This window comes from Canis aureus, chromosome 21, assembly GCF_053574225.1.
Source record: "Canis aureus isolate CA01 chromosome 21, VMU_Caureus_v.1.0, whole genome shotgun sequence".
Taxonomy (NCBI): domain Eukaryota; kingdom Metazoa; phylum Chordata; class Mammalia; order Carnivora; family Canidae; genus Canis; species Canis aureus.
This window is the reverse complement of record NC_135631.1, coordinates 274,167-295,748: the sequence shown is the minus strand read 5'-3', so window position 1 is coordinate 295,748 and position 21,582 is coordinate 274,167. Positions and strand designations below refer to the sequence as shown.

Here is a 21,582-nt window from a genome sequence, read left to right as displayed (position 1 = left end):
ACATCACATGTCTTCCTTAATGCCTGTCACCCTCCAGTAAACCTCAGTTTGTTTCCTGGAGTTAGGAGTCTCATGGTTTGTCTCGCTCTCTGATGACTTCCCATTCAGTTTTCCCTCATTCCCCCTATGATCCTCTGTGCTGTTTCTTATATTCCACATATGAATCAAGCATTTGAATTAAATATGCAACATTATTAATATTTGAAGTGTTCTGCTTTCAGTATGAGAGTGTGAGGAATTCCATGGATCAACTCCTCAGCCAAACTTAGGAAAATTACTAAAAAACCCCCAAAACTCCCAACATTTAAAATCTCCAGAAACAGTCCTGATAGCCTACAACAAATGAAGAAACATTTAATCAAGACACTGGGAAGCTCCAAACCCTCAGCTATTAAAGTGGGGATGTCACTCAAAGAGAAACACTCCATTGTGTCTGTGCTTCATCCTAGCACCAGAGCTTTGTTTTTTGTTTTTGTTTTTTTGTGTTTGTTTATTTTTATTATTATTATTATTTTATAAATTTATTTTTTTATTGGTGTTAACACCAGAGCTTTGACTCAGAGATTTTGTCTGGGAGAGAAGTAAGCATCCTAGGGTGACTGTGGGTATATCTAAAGCTGCATCCACCCTTGAGGAACAATTTAACACTGACAAGGAGAAATAGACTTCACTAAATAATTTCAGCCAGTCCTTTAAAAAAATCACAATAACAAGCCCTAGGGATGACAGGGTGGCTCTGCCTTTGACTCAGGTCATGGTCTCAGGCATCTGAGATGGAGTCTCTCATTGGGCTCCTTGCTCAGCAGGGAGTCTGCTTCTCCCTCTGCTCTCACCCCTGTCACTCATGCTCCCCACCCTTCATAAATAAATAAATAAATAAATAAATAAATAAATAAATAAATAAAATCTTAAAAAAAAAAATAAGCCCTAGGGTGGAGACCTAGTGCCCAGAGTCACTACAATATATTATCTAAAATGCCTAGTTTCCAACAACAAAAAATTTATGAAACAGGCAAAGAAACAGAAGTGTATATACACCTATACACTTTGATCTATACACCAGAAAAAAAAAGCAGGTAACAGAAACTGTGAGAGTGGCCAGATGTAATCTTTATTAGACAAAGATTTCAAAGTAGCCATTATAAAGATGGTTAGAGAACTAAAGTAAATGATTAAACAAGTAGAGGAAGGTCTGCTGATGATGTTGACTATGGAAAATTTTATGGCATAAAATATGAAACATATGAAATACATAAATTCTTAGCAATTGGTAAACTCTTGCAGCTGACCAAAGAAGAAATAAAAAATCTGAATATATCTATAACAAAATAAGAGATTTGAATTAATAATAAAAAACCTTCCATGAGGAAAAAGCCCAGTTCCAGGGGCATCTGGGTGCCTCAGTATGTTAAGCATCTGCCTTTGGCTCCAGTCACGATCTCAGGGTTCTTTTTCTTTTATTTTTTCTTTTTTTTCAGATTTTATTTATTTATTCATGAGAGACAGAGATAGGGAGAGAGAGAGAGAGAGAGAGAGGGAGAGAGAGGGAGAAGCAGGCTCCATGCAGGGAGCCTGATGTGGGACTCGATCCCTGAATTCCAGGATCACACCCTGGGCCTAAGGCAGGCACTAAACTGCTGGGCCACCCAGGGATCCTCTCATCTCAGGGTTCTGAGGCTCCCTGCTGGGAGGGGAGTCTGCTTCTCCCCCTCCCTCTGCCTCTCCCTCCACTCATACTCTCTTTTTCTCTCTCAAATACATAAATACGATTTTTTTTTAAAGACAAAAGACTAGGTCCAATTGACTTCAATGGTAACTTTTACCAAACATCTAAAGAAGAATTAATATCAATTCTTAACAAACTCTTCCAAAAATACAGTAGGAGGGGACACTTCCTAACATTCTGTATTTAATTACCCTGAGACCACAACCAGACCAAAGCATCCTGACAGCAACAACAAAACTATACACCAGGGCAGCCCGGGTGGCTCAGCGGCTTAGCTCCGCCTTCGGCCCAGGGCGTGATCCTGGAGACCAGGACTGAGTCCCACGTTGGGCTCCCTGAATGGAGCCTGCTTCACCCTCTGCCTGTCTCTGCCTCTCTCTCTCTCTCTGTCTCTCTCTGTCTCTGTCTCTCATGAATACTTTTTAAAAAAAATCTAAAAAACAAAATAAAAACTATACACCAATATCTCTTATGAACATGGATGCAAAGATCTTCAACAAAATGCTAACAAACCTAATCTAGCAACATATAAAAAGCATTATACACCATAACTAAATGGGGTTTATTCCATTGATGCAAGGCCAGTTTAATTTCCAAAATCAATTAATGTAATACCACTATATCAATAAAATAAAAAGCACCCACATGATCATCTTAATAGATGCAGAAAAGACTTGACAAAAATCCAAGACACTTTCATTATTAAAACACTCAAGAAACTAGAATAAATGACATCTTCCTGAACTTGGTAAGTATCTATGAAAAACCCATAGTGAACATATTTACTGGTTGGCTTACTTATTGCATCCTCACTGGAAGCTTTCCTCTTAAGATCAGAAAAAGACAAGAATGTCTGCTCTCACAACTTCTACTCAGCATTGTATTAGAGATTTTAGCCAGGGCAGTTAGGCAATAAAAAAAAAAAAAAAACAAAGGTCATCTAGATTGGTCAAGGATCTATTCACAGATTACATGTTCTTTTATACAGAATAGCCTAAGAACTAAAAACTATTAGAACTAATAAATAACTTCAGTGAAATGACAGGATACAAGATTGATGTACAAAAATCAATGGTATTCCTATACACTGGAAAAGAGCCATCTGAAAATAAAATTAAGAAAACAATTATGCTGAGTGAAATAAGCCAATCGGAGAAGGACAAACATTATATGGTCTAAATCATTTGGGGAATATAAATAATAGTGAAAGGGAATAGAGGGGAAGGGAGAAGAAATGGGTAGGAAATATCAGAAAGGGAGATAGAACATGGAAGACTCCTAACTCTGGGAAACGAACTAGGGGTGGTGGAAGGGGAGGAGGGCAGGGGGTGGGGGTGACTGGGTGATGGGCACTGAGGGGGGCACTTGACGGGATGAGCACTGGGTGTTATTCTATATGTTGGCAAATTGAACACCAATACAAAATTAATTTATTATTAAAAAAAGAAAACAATTCCATTTACAAAGCATAAAAAAGGATAAAATATTTAAGAATAAATTTAACCAAAGAAGTCCAAAACATACTCTGAAAACTAAAAAACATTCGTGAAGGAGTATGCAAAAATATCCACATTCAAATGGATGTGAAGATGTAATACTGGTAAGATCAATACTACCCAAATTGACTTGCCGATTCAGGGTGATCCCTATTAGAATCTCAACTGTTTTTCCTTATAGACACTGATAAACCAATCCTAAAATTCATATGACATTGAAAGAGACTCAGAATAGTAAGTAAAAATCTTGAAAAGGAAGAGCAAAATTGAAAAAGAAGAGCAAAAATGAAGAGCAGAAACTCCCACTTTGATTTTGAAATGTACTACAAGTAATCAAAGTTTTGTCGTACTGGTGTAAGAATAGACATATAGACCAATGAAATGGAATTTGAAGTCCTGAAAGAAACCCACAAGAGTGGCAAGACAACTTAATGGGGAAGAAATAGTCTTCTCAAAAATTACGCTGGGACAACTAGATATTCACATGCAAAAAAAAAAAAAAAAGAAAGAAAGAAAGAAAAGAAAAAAAAAGAAATATGGCCCTTACATTACATCATCAACAAAAATTAACTCAAAATGGATATCAAAGACCTAAATATAAGGGCTAAAACGGTAAAATGCCTATAAGAAAACAGGCATAAATCTTCATATCTTTGTTTTTTTGTAATGGATTCTTAAACAGGGCATCAAAAGCAGGAACATCAAAAGAAAAATAGATAAGTTAAGGCTTCAACAAAATTAAAGCTTCTGTGTTTAAAGAACACTATTCAGAAAGTGAAAATACAATCCACAGAATGGAAAAACGTTTGCAAATCATATATCTAATGAGGGTTTCTATGTAAAATACATAAAAACTCTTAAAACTGAATAATGATAAAAAGCTAATAACTAATTTTAAGATGGGCAAAAGACTTGAATAGACATTTCTCCAAAGAAGACATACAAATGTCCAATAGCATGAAAAGATGCACGACATCAGTAATCATTGGGGACATGCATATTCATACCACAATAAGATGCTATTTTAGCCCCACTAGGATGGCTATAGTCAGAGGTCAGGTAATAAGTTGGTGAGGATATGGAGAAATAGAGTAATAAGTGTTGGTGAGGATATAGAGAAATAAGAACCCTCACACACTGCTGGTGGGGATATAAAATGGTGTAGTCACTTTGAAAACATAGTCTGTGACTAACTGTATAACAGGTTATTTTAGTTTCTGTTCTGTGAAAAGTGTAAAGCATTCCAACAAAGGGGTTTTTTAAAAATAAATTTATTTTTTATTGGTGTTCAATTTGCCAACATATAGAATAACACCCAGTGCTCATCCCATCAAGTGCCCCCCTCAGTGCCCGTCACCCAGTCATCCCCCGCCCGCCCACCTCCCTTTCTACCACCCCTAGTTCGTTTCCCAGAATTAGGAGTCTCTCATGTTCTGTCTCCCTTTCTGATATTTCAACAAAGGGTTTTAATGTAGATCTTTTTTTGTACTCATGCTGTTGATTGCTAAATGTAATAGTCTGATCATGACGCTGAATAAATGTGTCTTAAGAAAAAAAGAAAAAAAAACAGTCTGTCATTTCTTCCAAAGGTTAAACAGAGTTACCATACAACAGTGCAATTCCACTCTTACTTATGTACTAAAAAGAATTAAAAACATGTGTTCAAATAAAATTTTGTACACCAGTATTTATAACAGCACTATTCGTGATAGCCAAAGGTGGAATCAACCCAAATTCATCACTGATGAATGGATAAACAAAGTGTAGCATAGCTGTACCATGGAGTATTATTTAGCTATAGAACGGATGAAGTTCTGATATACTAAGTGAAAGAAGCCATTCATAAAAAATTACTTATTGCCTTTTTATGATAGCTTTTTAAATAAAATGTCCAAAATAGGCAAATCTGTGGTGCCAGAATATAGGTTTGTGGTTTCCAAGGGCTGGGGAGAATGGGGAGTTGTGGTATGGGGAGCAGTAGCTAAATGGTGCATGGTTACTTTCAGGGGTATTCAAAATGTTCTAAAATTAACTGTGGTGATAGTTGCACATATTTGTGAATATACCAAAATTAATTGAATTGTACACTTAAAAAATCAAAATTGATTAAGCTCATATATATTTACCTAGACGCTACAGATTTTCCCAGCTTAATATGAAAATAAATAGGTAGGTTTTCAGAAAATAAAAGTTATTAAACTCAAATAAAGAGGGCACCTTATTCATTATATTAAAAAATAATTTAAAAAGTGTTCATGCAGAAGACATATACCTTACACAAATATACATATATTTATTTTCTGCTTTAATTTGTAGGGGATGCACATGAATTAAATATAAGTAACACTGTACTCCTTAGGAAAAGATGTTAAACTAAGAAACTTTTTACTAAAAATACTATTTTATCCTGTTCTTAATCTTCATGTTGGAATGCCCTAGGGCTTGGTCCTATTTCTCTTTTCCTCTTTGCTATGCCCCTCCATTGGAGTACTTGACAAGCCTCATCATGTTAAATATTATTTCATACCTAAGATTCCCAATTCCATCCTTCCAATTACTCAAGACAAAAGCTATGCTTTAGTCCCTCTCTTTTTTTCACACTTGGCACTCATCAGGAAATCCTGTTGGCACCACCTTCAAATATACCCAGTAGCCCAGCACATAGCATCCCCTCCATTTGATTTTCTCTGTCCCAACCACTCTCCTCTTTTCCCTGGCTGACTGTTAGAGCCCTGTAACTGGCCTCCCTACCTCTAACTTGGCACATCTTGCATGCAGTCTCAGAGAATTTTAGTCGGAATGATCCTTTCAAGACACACCCTCATCACGTCACTCCTCAGAATACTTTAGTCTCTCCATGTTTTCCCCAGGGTGAAAGCTTGTCTAAGAGGCCTCTTTGGCTACAACCTTACTGGCTTCCTTACCAGAACATGCCAGACATACTTTCACTCTATGGCTTTTCCAATGGCTGATCCCTTTGCTGGGTATGCTGTTTCCTCTGCTATCTGCATGGCTTTCTCCCTCAAGCTTTGCTCCAACACCTCCTACTTAATAAGGCTTACTTGGATAATCATACTTAAACAGCCCCCAGTGAAAGCCCCTTTCATGTTTTCTTTTTTCCCATGCCAGCTATCACCTTGTAGCACACTGAATTATTTCTTTATTTGTTATGTTTATTGTCTTTATCACCTATTAGGATAGAAGTTCCATGGGGGCAATCAATCTTTGTTTGTTCAGTGATACCTCCTACACACTCAAAACTTGCCTGAAGCTCAATAAGTATTTTTTAATTGGGTTATTGGAATTTGAGCCCCTGATATTGGCTGTGTTAGGTGCATTATGGTACCTAAGTATAATACAATATTGTGTTGCCAGCTGAACAGTTTTTCCAAAGCATTTTTTCATGACTTGATAAACAATGATTTGATTTCTCCTTGTGAAGTTGAATCACATTAGTTTGGGAAATTCCAGGACAAGTATCCCTGAGGTAGATGAGTCTGTGTTTCTGTAAGGAGAGATGTCGAGTGCTTCTAGAGAAGGAAATAGAGTTGTTCTACATGAGACACAATCAAGAGTTTATTTTTGCTTCTTGAGGTGGAATGAGGAGAGGGAGAGGAAGGCGGGGAAACAGCAAGGCTGGAAGTTTGGGGGAAGAATTACAGGGGCAGCCAAATCATGGCTAGAACTTAGAGGCATAATCTTCCCACCCACCATCCCTCATGTAAGGAAAAAAAAACTTTTTGTGAGTTTTCGTGAAAACCAAACAAGAAGCCAAGTTTGTTTACACTTTTTTTTTTTGATGTTGTGAAGCAAAATTGGGACAGTATGCACAAATACAGAAACCGAAGCACGAGAGCATCAGTTCCAGGGATTTGCAAAATCTAAAGGGTGCTTCATGGGCTTTGAGGTCAACTGTACTTATATATCAGATAATGTGTGGATTGCAGGTAAACCTTGGGAATACACTGAAAAACTTAGAAAAAGCCTAGGATAAAAACTGATGGTAACAGTGGTAGAAGGTTAAAAAAAGGTATAAAAACTTAATGCCAATAGTTATAGCCAGAAAGTTGCTGCTGAACAAGATAGCCTCTAGCATCTCTTTGATCCTGTTCTTTTGGGTTGTGGGGTAATGAAAGTAGGCAGATCCTTCACTGAATTATGAAACAGTATTTCTTCAGTTTCTTCTTTTACTAGTCCCTTGTCTTCCTCTGTAGACTTTGATTAGTAGAGCTGACATTTATTGAATGCTCACAGTGTGCCAGGGGCTCTTGCTTATTCACTCATTTAATCCTTCCCACAGTCCTTTGAGTTAGGGGGTAGGAGGAGCCACATGTTTTTCAGACCAAGAGAGTGAGGCACAGAGCAAAAAGCAACCTGCTCGAATTCACACAGTCAATAGTAGAGTAGTTAGAATTTGAATTTAGGCAATGGACCTCTAGAACTATGATCCTAACCACAGTGGGAGAAGTTCTAAAGGAAAATGTGACTCCTTTGTTAGATGTATTTTAATGATGCTTGACCTGTATTCTAATGATATTCTTTAGCTCTGAGTTTGCTGAAGGCAATTCTCTTTCCACATATTATTTTGTCTTATGCCCTTCCCCAATGAAACACTAAACTTGCCCCACCTGCCTTTCCTCCCTTCACAGGTCTGACTCCCAAGTCATTTTGTTTGGTTACATATATCCCTTTAGATAGCTTGAAATGATTTATTCCATCAAAATCCTCACATCCAATGCCTTATAAACTCTGTTTTTCACACGGCACCCTCCATAAAACCCATACTTAAAATACGCATTACAGTGCACGCATCCTTGTAAAAATAAATGAATTTCTTTCCTACTCAAACATTTGGAAAAGATTTATCTCCCAAAAAAAGCTGGCTTAGAAGTAATATTTTCTTCTCTTCAGTTTATGTCAGGTGGTATTTTTATTTTCAGCATTACTCCAAAGAATTCCAACATACCTTGTATTTTGTAGGACGCTTCTGTACGTGTACACTGGTGGATCCTGAGCTGATGAACTGGGAGATAGAAACAGGCATTTTTAAACATTTACTCCTGTTGATGGTCCCCTAAATAAGCACTTTCACAATGCCAATGACATTCTTGAGATCCAAAATATCACTGAATTCTCAGAAGAAAGAAGTTTAATTACTTCAGTTCTGTGATGACCACTAGTAGATGTTCTCAAATATGGATTCACTATTTCTCTGTTAACAGGTGTTACAGAAATGAAAAGAAATTTTAACATCTCTGGTCATTAAGGAACTTTCACGTTGGTGATGGGACTTATCAATCTCACAATGACTTTACGAGGAACGGGCAGTAGGTAGTTCATATGTTTGGACTGTCATTTATTAAGCTTATGATTTAAATTATTAGAAAGTAATCTCTAGTGGCCAGTGAGGTGGCTCTCACTTGCAAATACTCCCTCCCCTAATGCTGTAGAAGAAAGATTTCATCAATAGGAAATAATTTCAAAGCATTTGATTTGAAGAGTGACACCTTGTCTTGCACAAACATGCCCTGAGTGCTAACATCACCTTCTGGCACCAATTGAAAGAACTGTTGTCCCTGATAAATGAAGAACTTAATTATTTTCCCCAAAGGTAGATCTTATACCTGCCTTCAATCTGCCCATAGCACTAACAAAAGATGATTCATCTGAAGGGGACTGGGAATCTTGCAGTCCAGGAAAATGAGTTCCCGTCAGGGAAGCAGAAGTACCTTAGCCTGATTTTTCAAAAAGTCTCTGACACTTTCCTTCTGGGTCACTCTGTAGAGTTACATACATTTTCTAAGTCTCTATTCCCTAATTTGTAAAATGGGGATCAATAATAGTGATCATGGAGTTGCTGTGGCAATTATATAAAATAGACCTGAAGCACTTTTGGAAGGTGCCCACTTCATACTAGAATGAAACAATAATTTCTATTTGTGGTTGATTTCTGCTGTTAGCTTCTCTTCTATATCTTGAACTTAGGATCTTTTTTAGATGCCTTGTAATGGGCGATTCATTGTACTCTTTCAGTTCAAAGCATTTCTCTTTATGACATATAATTCTTTCCAGAAATTTCTCAGTGTTGGTAAATGCCCTCAACTTGAGGACTCAGGCTGTAGGAAGCCTTTAAAGAAATGTCTTCTGAGCTGCCTGGGTGGCTCAGCGGTTGAGTGACTGCCTTTGGCTCAGGGAGTGATCCGGGAGTTCCAGGATTGAGTCCCACATGAGGCTCCCTGCATGGAGCTGCTTCTCCCTCTGTCTAAGTCTCTACCTCTCTCCTGTGTCTCTCATGAATAAATAAATAAAATCTTAAAAAAATAAATTTTTCCCATCTAGAGCACTTATTACTATGTGTCAGAGCCCTTTTATAAAAAGTTATTGCATTCTAATCTTTTCTGCCTTGAAACCTTGTTTTTGGTTGAGGAGTGCAAAAGGGTGCATAAGGAACTAATGAAATCCTTTCTCCTCCAAGGGGAAACATGGCTTTGGGTTAGGTTACCTTTCTAGCTATGTTCAGTTGGATGCTTGCTACAACTGGAATATCAGTTGTATTAATAGGCTATGATGCTCATGGATATAACGAACCTTGATGGATAATTTGCTTCTGGGTTGGATATAACTGTGAGCAAACAATAACTTGTGGGAAGCATGGCTTTGGGCTTCCCTGAGAGTAGTACCTTATAACTGGGCATGTTTCTGTTGGGTACCTCAGCAACTATGGCTATGGAATTATTACATTAACAATATCCTTACTTGAAACACCCACTTTAGAAATCTTTGTTTCATGTACCCAAATTTCTGTTGGCCTTCCCATGTCTCTTATTTTCTCTTTCCTTATGTAATCTCTCTAAAAATCACTATGATACCCAGAGATATTAAGTTCAGTCAGGTCTTTGGATTTTCACTCTGGCGGGAGCAGGGGGTGGTGGTGGTGGAGGGAAGAAAGCCTTATAGATATCCAGGTAGCCACTCTCTTTTCAGGGATACACCCTCAAAATCTCTCTGCATGCACACCTCTCCCTCTCAAGGAACTTATCAAAACATGCAGCAAACATAAAAAGACTGAGTATACACTCTATCCCTGCCCACCATTTTGGGTGTTTCCATAGCAAAATGAGCTCCACAGAGTCAGACATTGGGTCTTTATTCATTACTTGATTTCTTGAGTAAGTCACTGGACAGATTAGAAAAAAAATTAAAATCAATAGCAATATGGTATACTCACAAATGGTGCTGACCAAAATATGTAAATTAGTGTAACAACAACAGGGATATGACCAGTTTGTTTCCTGTCCTCTTCTGAGACAAATAATGCAAAACAAAGAAACCCCAATGCATAGTAAATTAGGCCATTCATGATTTGCACAGCCTGTGGGAAGAGAAAGCCATCATTACTACTCAAATCAAATCTATCATGGACAATTGCAATATGGCATAGCAATATCCAGTTTATCCTGGTATTTCTGAAGCAGCAATAAAAGAACTACACGTCAGGGAAGAACCAAGATGGATAAAGAGCAGGCACAAATGGATGGTGAGGTCTCCACATTTATTTAAACAGGGAATATGTGCTTTTGTTTCATAGGCATCTTCAGAGATATTTCATATTTAATTTTCTAGTTGGCTCTGTTAAATAAAAATCAGAGGCCTATTTGTCAGTTTGGTTCAGGAGGACACACTACCAAAAAGAGGGCTATTGGTCTTGAGGATCTCTCAGGCTCTGTCAATTCCTCTACTTCATACCATTGGATCTGTGAGATCAATCGTGATCGGCAAGTGAGTTCTCGTTCTCTATCACTAACTCCAAAAGGTATTTTTGGACCTTGTCTTCATTCTTCATTCTCTCTTGTCTGAGAATTGAGCTTCAGTTTCCTTTTGCTCTGCCCACTCTCATATTCTTTTTTTTTAATTTTTATTTATTTATGATAGTCACAGAGAGAGAGAGAGGCAGAGACACAGGCAGAGGGAGAAGCAGGCTCCATGCACCGGGAGCCTGACGTGGGACTCGATCCCGGGTCTCCAGGATCGCGCCCTGGGCCAAAGGCAGGCGCTAAACCGCTGCGCCACCCAGGGATCCCCCCACTCTCATATTCTATACTGACTTTTGTAACTACTCTCTGGACCAGAGCCTTAGGCTTTGTACAAAAAAGCATGAAGGAAGACTCTCCAATGACCTCTGATTTTCTATAACTCCTATGTGAAGTATTCCTTTGTGCCCTTTGTGGAGTAGGGACTTATTCTCCAGATGGAGTGGAGCCACAAACACACACTAGTGACAAGGGTGCCTGCCACCACTGAAGCAGGCCAGGAAGGTCAGTCTTTTGTTTTAGCCAGGCCTTCACTTATTAGATGAGGCACATCTGCATTATGGAAGGTAATCTGCCTTATTCAAAATTCACTGACTTAAATGCCAATCTCCTCTAAAAACACCTTCATAGGAGGGGATGAGGAGATGAGCAAAATGGCCCAAAGGGAGTGGGAGATACAGGCTTCCAGTTATGGAATGAATAAGTCATGAGAACAAAAGGTACAGTGTAGGGAATATAATCAATGGTATAATAGTGTTGCATGGTGATAGATGGTAGCTACATTTGCAGTTAGCATAGCATAAGGTATAGACTTGTCCAGTCAGTATGTTGTACATCTGAGATGAATGTAACATTGCATGTCAACTGCACTTCAATAAAAATAAATAAATAAATAAATAAATAAATAAATAAATAAATAAATAAATAAATAAAAATAAAAACACATTCACAGAAACACCCCAAATAATGTGACCAAATATCTGGGAATCCTGTGGTCCAGGTAAGTTAATACATAAAAATTAACTGTCACAGAAAGTCAAGAACTGGCTATTGGGTAATGAAACTCCTCTCCCTTGAAATTTACACTGAGACAACACAAAAGCATGCATTTATTGGTTACTCACACCTTTATCTGGCACATGAGGGATGGCCGTTTGGGATGGGATCAAACAGACTTGTCCACTATTGCCACTTTTCAGAATCAACTCCTTTCTGAGCCATCCACTCTGACTTAATGAGTTCAGTGGAGGACTCAGGAGGATTTAGTAGGAGGAACTCAGTAGAAGACCTTAAAACTTCCTCCTCTCTGAGGTGGTGGATCTTGCTGGTAGGCCAGTGGATGGCCAGTGAGAGGCTTACCCCTTCTCACACACATTGCCATGACTGCTGTCCATGACAGTGGGGGATGAGGTAGAGAAAGCACCAGTGTCCTGCCCCTGCTATACATGAGGCTCTGCTACATTAAGTTGTGCCCTTTTTCTAGCAGTGGGCCAAATAGCTACCGGCCAGCTGGAGATAATCATAGACTTATTATATTGGGAATTTTCCTAGGACATGTTTTAATTTTGCGGGCTTATATTGAAATATGCTTCAAGCCTCCACAAATATTAGTGGATGATACAAAAGGTAGAGAATTCTAAGGTTTAGGAGAGTGAAAAGCAAAATATTGATAAGGAATATGACCTCAGAGCTAAATATAGGGGGAGCATGTTTTGAGCCCAATGTTAATAAAATGGCCACAGGCCACAGAGCTGCAGTATCTCTAGCCTCTTCTTGTTTTGGTTCCATTGCCCGAGCCTGACCACCTAATTTATGATCTATAAGCTTGTTTCAGACTGTTTACAAACAAAGGCAGAAAACAGACCTTCTCATTGTTTATGAGATTGATAACCAATTTCAGAGTGTATTTGCTAAAATCCTGGGTAGGTTGTGATGCTATTGAGCTATTCAGAAATGTTTTGTAGATCCATAATTTTGTCCAATTATCTATGGCCTCAGAATAAGCAACTTTAATCAACTTTCCTTCCTTTGGGGAGTTCATTGTAGATGTGGCCAATGTCTCTTCCCTTTTATGTTAGGAAGGTGCAACAGTCATCATTTATTGACCTGCTATATATTGCACTTAGTCCTTACCCCCAGTGCTCTGGTCTCCATTCTTAGGGTATATCTTCTTGGCATTTTAATTAAGATATGCTATAGAAATTGTAGAGAATGAATGGACTCCTTTTCTGTAGAGAAATACAGAGAAAAAGTAAACTAATTATTTTTGAGATAAGACACTTCACATTGCAGCCTCCAGTTTTCCACTAGTTTCCTTGAAAGAGGATTTGAGTCCATTCACTGATATTACTTCTATGTTACACACCTAACAACTTTCTGTCAAACACTGAGACCTACTTCTTAGGTTTTATGTTTCCATTGTAGTCTTTAAATGAGACTGAGCAGTTATCTTTTGATATAAGTGCCCAACTCCCATTATTTTCACCCTTTCTAAGAATTACCTGCTCCCATAAATCTCTAGGGTCACCCAAGTTTGGGATCCTGTTGCCATGTTGGGTCTTCACAAGAATGTCCCTCAATCTAGCCATAGTTGCTTGGATAAGGTGTGGGAAACTTACTCTAATGGAACCAATCATAGTTCCCTTCTCAGGAAATTATATTTAGCAGTAAAACAATATAGTCCCAATTTGGGTTTGGAGAGAAGAGTGGAGGAACCCCTAGAGTAAAAAGATGGAGAGAGAGTATTCCTTAAAGATTCTAATGGTTCTCACTTCCCTGATTCTAGTTGCTTTCTTAGATCTATCTATGAGCCATATCTGCATCATCTTTAAAACAAATTACTCTTTATTTTAGTTAAAACTAATATAAGAGGATGTACATCAAGTGAGAACTTTTTAAAAGTTCCAGAATAATGGCTAGGTATTGAAAAAGCTTGGGACCAAAGGCAGCATTTTTGCATCTTAAGTTGATAAAATTGCCAGAGGTTGTGCCTAGTAGCCTTTTCCAAGAGCTTATTGGTAGGTAATTCAGAGAAGTAGCTACGGTCAATTGAATTATTGTCCCTAATTATTGTTTTCCTTTTCTCTGTTACAGACTTATACATTTTCACATGTTGTCTTGTGACTTAGTGTCCACCCTCCATTCCATGGAAGGAATATATCTCTATACCTCACTGATATTGGATGTGACCTTAGAACATGCTTTGACTGATCCAATGTGAGGAACATGACACATGCCAAGCCTGAGCCAAAATCCAATGAAGTGTTGTAAGTTTCTATCATTTCCCTCTGTTGTGAGTATATAATTTCCCAGGATATTGCTGCACTTTAGTATGAATCCCAGAATGAAGACACATGGAGGCAGGCCCACAGCTGACCTGCAACATTGAACAAAACTTCATAAAGTGAAAAATAAATATTTGTTCTTTTAAGTCTGAAATTTTGTGGTTGTTATATCTGCTACCCTGGTACCAACCAATACCCTGGTTTTATAAGAGAAGGAGTGGGGAGAGAAGACAGAATTCTGGGGAAATGAAGTGTTGGTAAAGCTATGGGAAGAAAGAGAAATTACACTCAGAATAGGGGGTCCTTTAAGATTGTGAGCTTTAACTAGCTTTAACTTCTCTGTTGGTATCTGTCTTCCAGCAGATGTTATGGCTTGCCCTCATGTTGGCTAATGTGTTTTCATTGTTTTGAGATGGTAAGAAAGTGTAAAATGCATATGTGTATTTCATTTCTCCCTTTAAGTGGATATCTATTTTTAAAGCACAAATAAGTGTATAAAGATATAGACATTTACATTAATAAATATGAAAGATGGACTCAAATATTATGAGTAAGCTCTTTGGTCCACTTATATTTTCTTGTATAAGGAGCAGCCAAGAATTGCTTAGCACCACAAGTTGCATCATTTACCAGGTGGAAAAGACAGGCAGAAATTAGCACTGAATGTTATTTGCAAATAATCACTAATTTAAGGATAGGTCCACACTATATTTTAAGATGATCAATTAGCCAACTGTCCCATAGAGAATTAACTGCTCAGACTCAGTCTGCCATCACTTATTCATTCAATGTAAATCCTAGGTGACTATACAAATTATGATAAAAGTTTAATGGGGCATTCATATGTTTCCAATTATTCTAGTTAGCCAGGTCAGTATACTGTAATGGTAGGATAAAGGAGTAGGTAGGAGATGATGGCTAGGCAAAACTGAAAGCCTTTCTTATCCATGCAAGAGGCAAGGAACTAAATGTCCTGTGATGTAACAGAGATTCATTTTCCAAAGAGACTCAGTTTGATGACCAGTGCTCAAAAACTTTGGGCTGCCGAAGCCAGGTCCTATAACCCCACCAACAATCCATGGATCTGACAACCTATATACTGTAACCTTGCTTGGGTTGAGAAACTTTATGTTTCTTTATGGTCTGGTATGATTATTTGCAACTCTTAGTTTGTTTAAAAAAGTATCTGGGGGCACCTCGCTGGCTGGCTCAGTTGGTAGGGCACGTGACCCTTGATTTTGGGGTTGTGAGTTTGAACCACACATTGCGTGTAGAGAGTACTTAAAAACATAAAGACTACTACCTCTGGGAAATGAACTAGGGGTGGTGGAAGGGGAGGAGGGCGGGGGGTGGGAGTGAATGGGTGACGGGCACTGAGGGGGACACTTGACGGGATGAGCACTGGGTGTTATTCTGTATGTTGGCAAATTGAACACCAATAAAAAAATAAATTTATTATAAAAAAGAGAATACTTAAAAATAAAATATCTTGCAAGAAGTTGCTGGGGCCAAGTTCAAAAATGGTGTTGCCTGTGTTCTCCTCTAGGATTTTGATGGATTCTTGTCTCACATTTAGATCTTTCATCCATTTTGAGTTTATCTTTGTTTTTGGTGTAAGAAAATGGTCTAGTTTCATTCTTCTGCATGTGGCTAATTTTCCCAGCACCATTTATTGAAGAGACTGTCTTTTTTCCAGTGGATAGTCTTTCCTGCTTTGTCAAATATTAGTTGACCATAAAGTTGAGGGTCTACTTCTGGATTCTCTATTCTGTTCCATTGATCTATGTGTCTGTTTTTGTGCCAGTTCCACACTGTCTTGATGACCACAGCTTTGTAGTACAACCTGAAATCTGGCATTGTTATGCCCCCAGCTATGGTTTTCTTTTTTAATATTCCCCTGGCTATTTGGGTTCTTTTCTGATTCCACACAAATCTTGGCCACAGCAACTTCTTGCAAGATACATCCATGAAGGCAAAAGAAACAAAAGACAAAATGAATTATTGGGACTTAATCAAGATAAAAAAGCTTCTGCACAGCAAAAGAAACAGTCAACATAACTAAAAGACAACCTACAGAATGGGAGAAGATATTTGCAAATGACCTATCAGATAAAGGGCTAATATCCAAGATCTATAAAGAACTTATTAAACTCAACAGCAAAGAAACAAACAATCCAATCATGAAATGGGCAAAAGACATGAACATAAATTTCACCAAAGAAGACATAGACATGGCCAACAAGCACATGAGAAAATGCTCCGCATCACTGGCCATCAGGGAAATACAAATCAAACCCACAATGAGATACCACCTCACACCAGTGAGAATGGGGAAAATTAACAAGACAGGAAACAACAGATGTTGGAGAGGATGTGGAGAAAGGGGAACCCTCTTACACTGTTGGTGGGAATGTGACTGGTGCAACCACTCTGGAAAACTGTGTGGAGGTTCCTCAAAGGGTTAAAAATAGACCTGCCCTCCGACCCAGCAATTGCACTGCTAGGGATTTACCCCAAAGATACAGATGCAGTGAAACACCAGGACACCTGCACCCCGATGTTTATAGCAGCAATGTCCACAATAGCCAAACTGTGGAAGGAGATTTGGTGTCCATTGAAAGATGAATGGATAAAGAAGATGTGGTATAGGTATAGAATGGAGCATTACTCAGCCATTAGGAATGACAAATACCCACCATTTGCTTCAACGTGGGTGGAACTGGAGGGTATTATGCTGAGAGAAATAAGTCAATCGGAGAAGGACAAACATTATATGGTCTCGTTCATTTGGGGAATATAAAAAATAAAATAAAATATAATATAATATATTATAATATAATATATAATATAAATATATAAAATATAAATATAAAATATAAAAAATAGTGAAAAGGAGTAAAGGGGAAAGGAGAGAAAATGAGTGAAATTATAGTGAGGGTGACAAAACATGAGAGACACCTAACTCTGGGAAATGAACAAGGGGTAGTGGAAAGGGAGTTAGGCGGGGGGTTGGGGTGACTGGGTGATGAGTTTGAGGGGGGCAGTTGATCAGTTGATGGGATGAGCACTGGGTAGTATGCTATATGTTGGCAAATTGAACTCCAATAAAAATAGGAAAAAAATAAACAAACCAGTATTTATTAAAACTTCTGTTGTTACCCTAGAAAATATAAAGAAAAAGAAAGGTAAAAATGAGAAAGTGCTTACTCAGCCAAAGTACTTTTCTGTGTTCTGTACATGTATTAACTCATATTGAATACTCAGTAATCCTGTGAAATAGGTACTCTGAAATCAGCAAATTTCTAGAGATTCCTACCCAGACTGAATCATGAAGAAACAGAAATACACTATTAATGAGTAAGGAGATTGAGTCAGTAATAAAAAACCTTCCAACAACAAAAAAAGTCCAGGGCCAGATAGTTTCACTGGTTACTTTTACCAAACATTTAAAGAATACAAATACTTCATAAACTTTTCAAAAAAAATTGAAGAGGAAGGAACACTTCCAAACTTATTCTATGAGCCAGCCTTACCCTATTTCCAGAGCCAGATAAGGACACTGTAAGAAAATAAATTTATAAGCCAATATCTCTGATGAACATACATGTAAAAATCCTCAACAGAATATTAGAAAACCAAATTCAATAGCACGTCAAAAGAAATACACCTCATGATCAAGTGGGATTTATCCATGGGGGTGCAAGGATGATAAAATATGAAAATCAATAACTGTGATATATCATATTAACAAAATGAAAGATTAAAAAATCTCAATTGTTGCAAAAAAAAGCATTAAACAATTCAACATCCTTTCATGATAATAAGTCTCAACAAATTAGGTATGGAAGGAATGTATCATAACATAATAAAGACTATATATGACACAGCAAATGTACTTGATAGCAGAAAGCTGAAAACTTTCTTTAGTTCAGGAATAAGACATAGGTGCCCACTCTTGTCATTTCTATTTAACATAGTACTGGAAGTCCTAGTCAGAGTGATTAGGAAAGAAAAAGAATGAAAAGATATCCAAATTAGAAGGAATAACTGAAATTGTCTCTGTTTGCAAATGATATGATCTTATAAATAGGAAACTCTAAAGATTCCACAAAAAAATCTGTTAAACTGATAAATGAATTCAGTAAAGTCACAGGATTAAAAATTAACATACAAAAATCAGTTGTGTTTGTATACACTAATAATGAACTATCTGAAAAAAATAAAGAAAACAATTTCACTTACAATACCACAAAAGATAACTCAGGAATAAATTTAACCAAGAAGGCGAGAGATCTGTACACTTAAAATTATAAGACATTGATGAAAGAAATTCAGGAAGATATGAATAAATGGAAAGATGTCTTGTGTTCATGGATCATAATAATTAATATTGTTGAAATTTCCATAATGTCCAAAGCAATCTATAGATTTAATGCAATTCCTATTAAAATTCCAATGACAGGGATCCCTGGGTGGCGCAGCGGTTTGGCGCCTGCCTTTGGCCCAGGGCATGATCCTGGAGACCCGGGATCGAATCCCACATCGGGCTCCCGGTGTATGGAGCCTGCGTCTCCCTCTACCTGTGTCTCTGCCTCTCTCTCTCTCTCTCTGTGACTATCATAAGTAAATAAAATAAATAAAAAAAAATTCCAATGACATTTTTTTATATAGAAATAGAAAAAAACAATCCTTAAATTGGTATGGACCTACAGAAGACTCTGAATAGCTAAAGCAATATTAAACAAGAGCAAAGCTGGAATTTGATATATAATTCAATATAATATACTACAATATAATATAATTCAATATAATATAATTTACTCCAGGGAATCAAATTATATTACAAAACTATAGTATTGAGATGCCTGGGTGGCTCAGTGATTGAGCGTCTGCCTTCAGCTCAGGGCGTGTTCCCCGAGGTCTGGGGATCAAGTCCCACATCTAGCCCCCTGCAAGGAGCCTTCTTCTCCCTCTGCCTATGTCTCTGCCTCTCTCTCTGTGTCTCTCATGAATAAACAAATAAAATCTTTAAAAAAATAAAACATGGTATTGGCATAAAGACAGATATAGATTAATAGTACAGAATAAAGAGCCTAGAAATAAATCCATGTATGCATGGTCAACTAATTTCAATAAAAGTGCCAGGAATACACAATAGAATAATAATCTTTTCAATAAATAGCTTTAGGAAAATTAAATATTCATATGTAAAATAATGAAATAGGACCCCTATCTTATACCATATTAAATGTCAAATCAAAATGGATGAAAGATTTAAACATAAGACCCCAAATTGCAAAACTTCTAGATAAAAGCATAGGGGAAATGTTCCTTGATGTTTGTCTTGGCAATGAGTTTTTTGATAAAGTTTTTTTTGATACCAAAAGCACAAGCAACAAAAGCAAAAATAAACAAGTGAGACTACATCATATTCAAAATTTTCTGTACAGTAAAGGAAACAATCAATGACATTAAATATAATCAACAGAAAGGGAAAAAATATTTGGAAACCATATATCCAGTAGGGGTTAATATCCAAAATATATAAGGAAACTTTGCAATCTAATAGAAAACAACCAAATACTCAATTTAAAAATGGGCAAAGACCTGGATAGATATTTTTCAGAATAAGACATATATACACATGGCAAACAGATATATGAAAAGATATTTAACATCACTAATCATTAGGGATTAATTATGATCATTAGGAATCATTAGGGAAATGCAAATAAAAACTATAATGAGATATCACATCACACCTGTTAAGATGTCTCTTATCAAAAAGACAAGAGATAACAAATTTTGGTGAGGGTATGGAGAAAGGCAACCCTTGTGTATTGTTGGTGGGAATGTAAATTGGTACAGCCACAATGGAAAACAGTCTGTGAGTTCCTCAAAAATGATAAACAGGACTATCACATGGTCTAGTAATCCTGCTTCTGGGTATATATTGAAAGAATATGAAATCACTATCTCAAAGAGATATCTGCACCCCCATGTTCATTTCAACATTATTCACAAAAGCAGGAAAACAACCTAGATGTCCTTCAACAGATGAGTGGGTAAAGAAGATGTGGTATAGACATATACAATGGAATATTATTCAGTCATAAAAAAGGAAAAAATCTTGCTACTTGCAACAACAGGAATTTCTCAAAGAATACTCCAGCCATTTCTGATTAGTTTCAGTTCTACCAACAGGTCAATTTTTTTTTTGGTGTGTTTTTACTTTTTTTTTTTTTTGTATGTTTGTGTCATACTGACCTTTTTAACTGTGGACTTTAAGCACAGGATATGACACATTTTAGGAGCTCAATGATTGCTGAATAATTGTATGATACAAATTTCTACACGTCCTTCAAACAACACTGAATTGGCTTTCATTTTGTGGTATTTTAGGCGAGAATTCTTAGTATATGGCACATAGGCTTATGCCATTCATGAAGTCAATATTAAGGAGAATAAAATTAGGGAAGTGTTTGGTATGCAGTAGGTATACAATAAATACAACCATGACTGTATTATTATTACTGTAGTCCTAAAAAGCAAGCTCAAACTCCAGATAGCCTTTTGTCAAATTTGGATGGGATGTCTGGAATGGAATGACTTAAATCTAAGCTATATGAATATACAAAATTCTCTTTGGGGACTCTGGAGACACATCTCAAGGTGATAAACACTGATCGTACAAAATAGCTGAAATCCAGACTCTAGGATATCTCATATGGAGATCTGAAGCATTAGGATAAAAAGAGAAAACAAATGGTTCCAAATAGGAACCCAGACTGGGTGGATGCTAACTGCAGGCCTGGGTTTATAATGGAGTTACAACTCACAAGGTCAGCTTACCCTTGGGCGATCACTTACTTCAAGTGACAAAAAATTCTCCCAGGCAACGCTTGGTAGGCCACCCAGCTGTCTGAATGGGGCTGAAACGCCTAGGAAGAACATGGATCTTCTCAACTCAAGTAATGTTACCAGTAAAATGTTTCTAGCGATGGGAGAACCCGGGACAAGGCCGTCCAGGGAGCCAGGACCTGGCAATCCCTGATTCAGTGTGACCGGGTCTGAGTCCTAGTGGCAACCCGGCCGAGGCTCCCTACATTGATGTCATGCTCTGAACCCAGGGCCAGAGGAGCGTGATCCTGGAGGTGGTGTCCTCAATTCGGGGCTTTCCAGCCGGGGGAGCCGGGTGGGCGCTGCTTCCTCGGTTGTGGCCCTCATCCCCCTGCCTCGTGCGTGTGGTTCTGGCGCTGCGGTTA

The 21,582-nt window shown here is 37.6% G+C and overlaps 1 protein-coding gene across 7 annotated transcripts in view; it reads right to left on the bottom strand.

Annotated features, from left to right (window-relative positions):
• The window catches only part of LOC144292094 (membrane-spanning 4-domains subfamily A member 3-like), a 40,386-nt gene extending 18,804 nt beyond the window's left edge, over positions 1–21,582 (bottom strand). For 6 of the 7 annotated variants that reach the window (XR_013359610.1, XR_013359612.1, XR_013359611.1 and 3 more), the window contains exons 1-4: positions 21,188–21,582; positions 13,167–13,261; positions 10,451–10,594; positions 8,189–8,245 (exon numbers count right to left, since the gene is read on the bottom strand). Coding sequence is in view for 3 of the 7 variants with exons in the window: in XM_077861811.1 (XP_077717937.1) it covers positions 8,189–8,245; positions 10,451–10,594; positions 13,167–13,211 (246 nt within the window). In the remaining 4 variants the exon portion in view is untranslated. The remainder of the gene's footprint in view (positions 1–8,188; positions 8,246–10,450; positions 10,595–13,166; positions 13,262–21,187) is intronic. The other variant, XM_077861809.1, reaches the window with a different exon arrangement.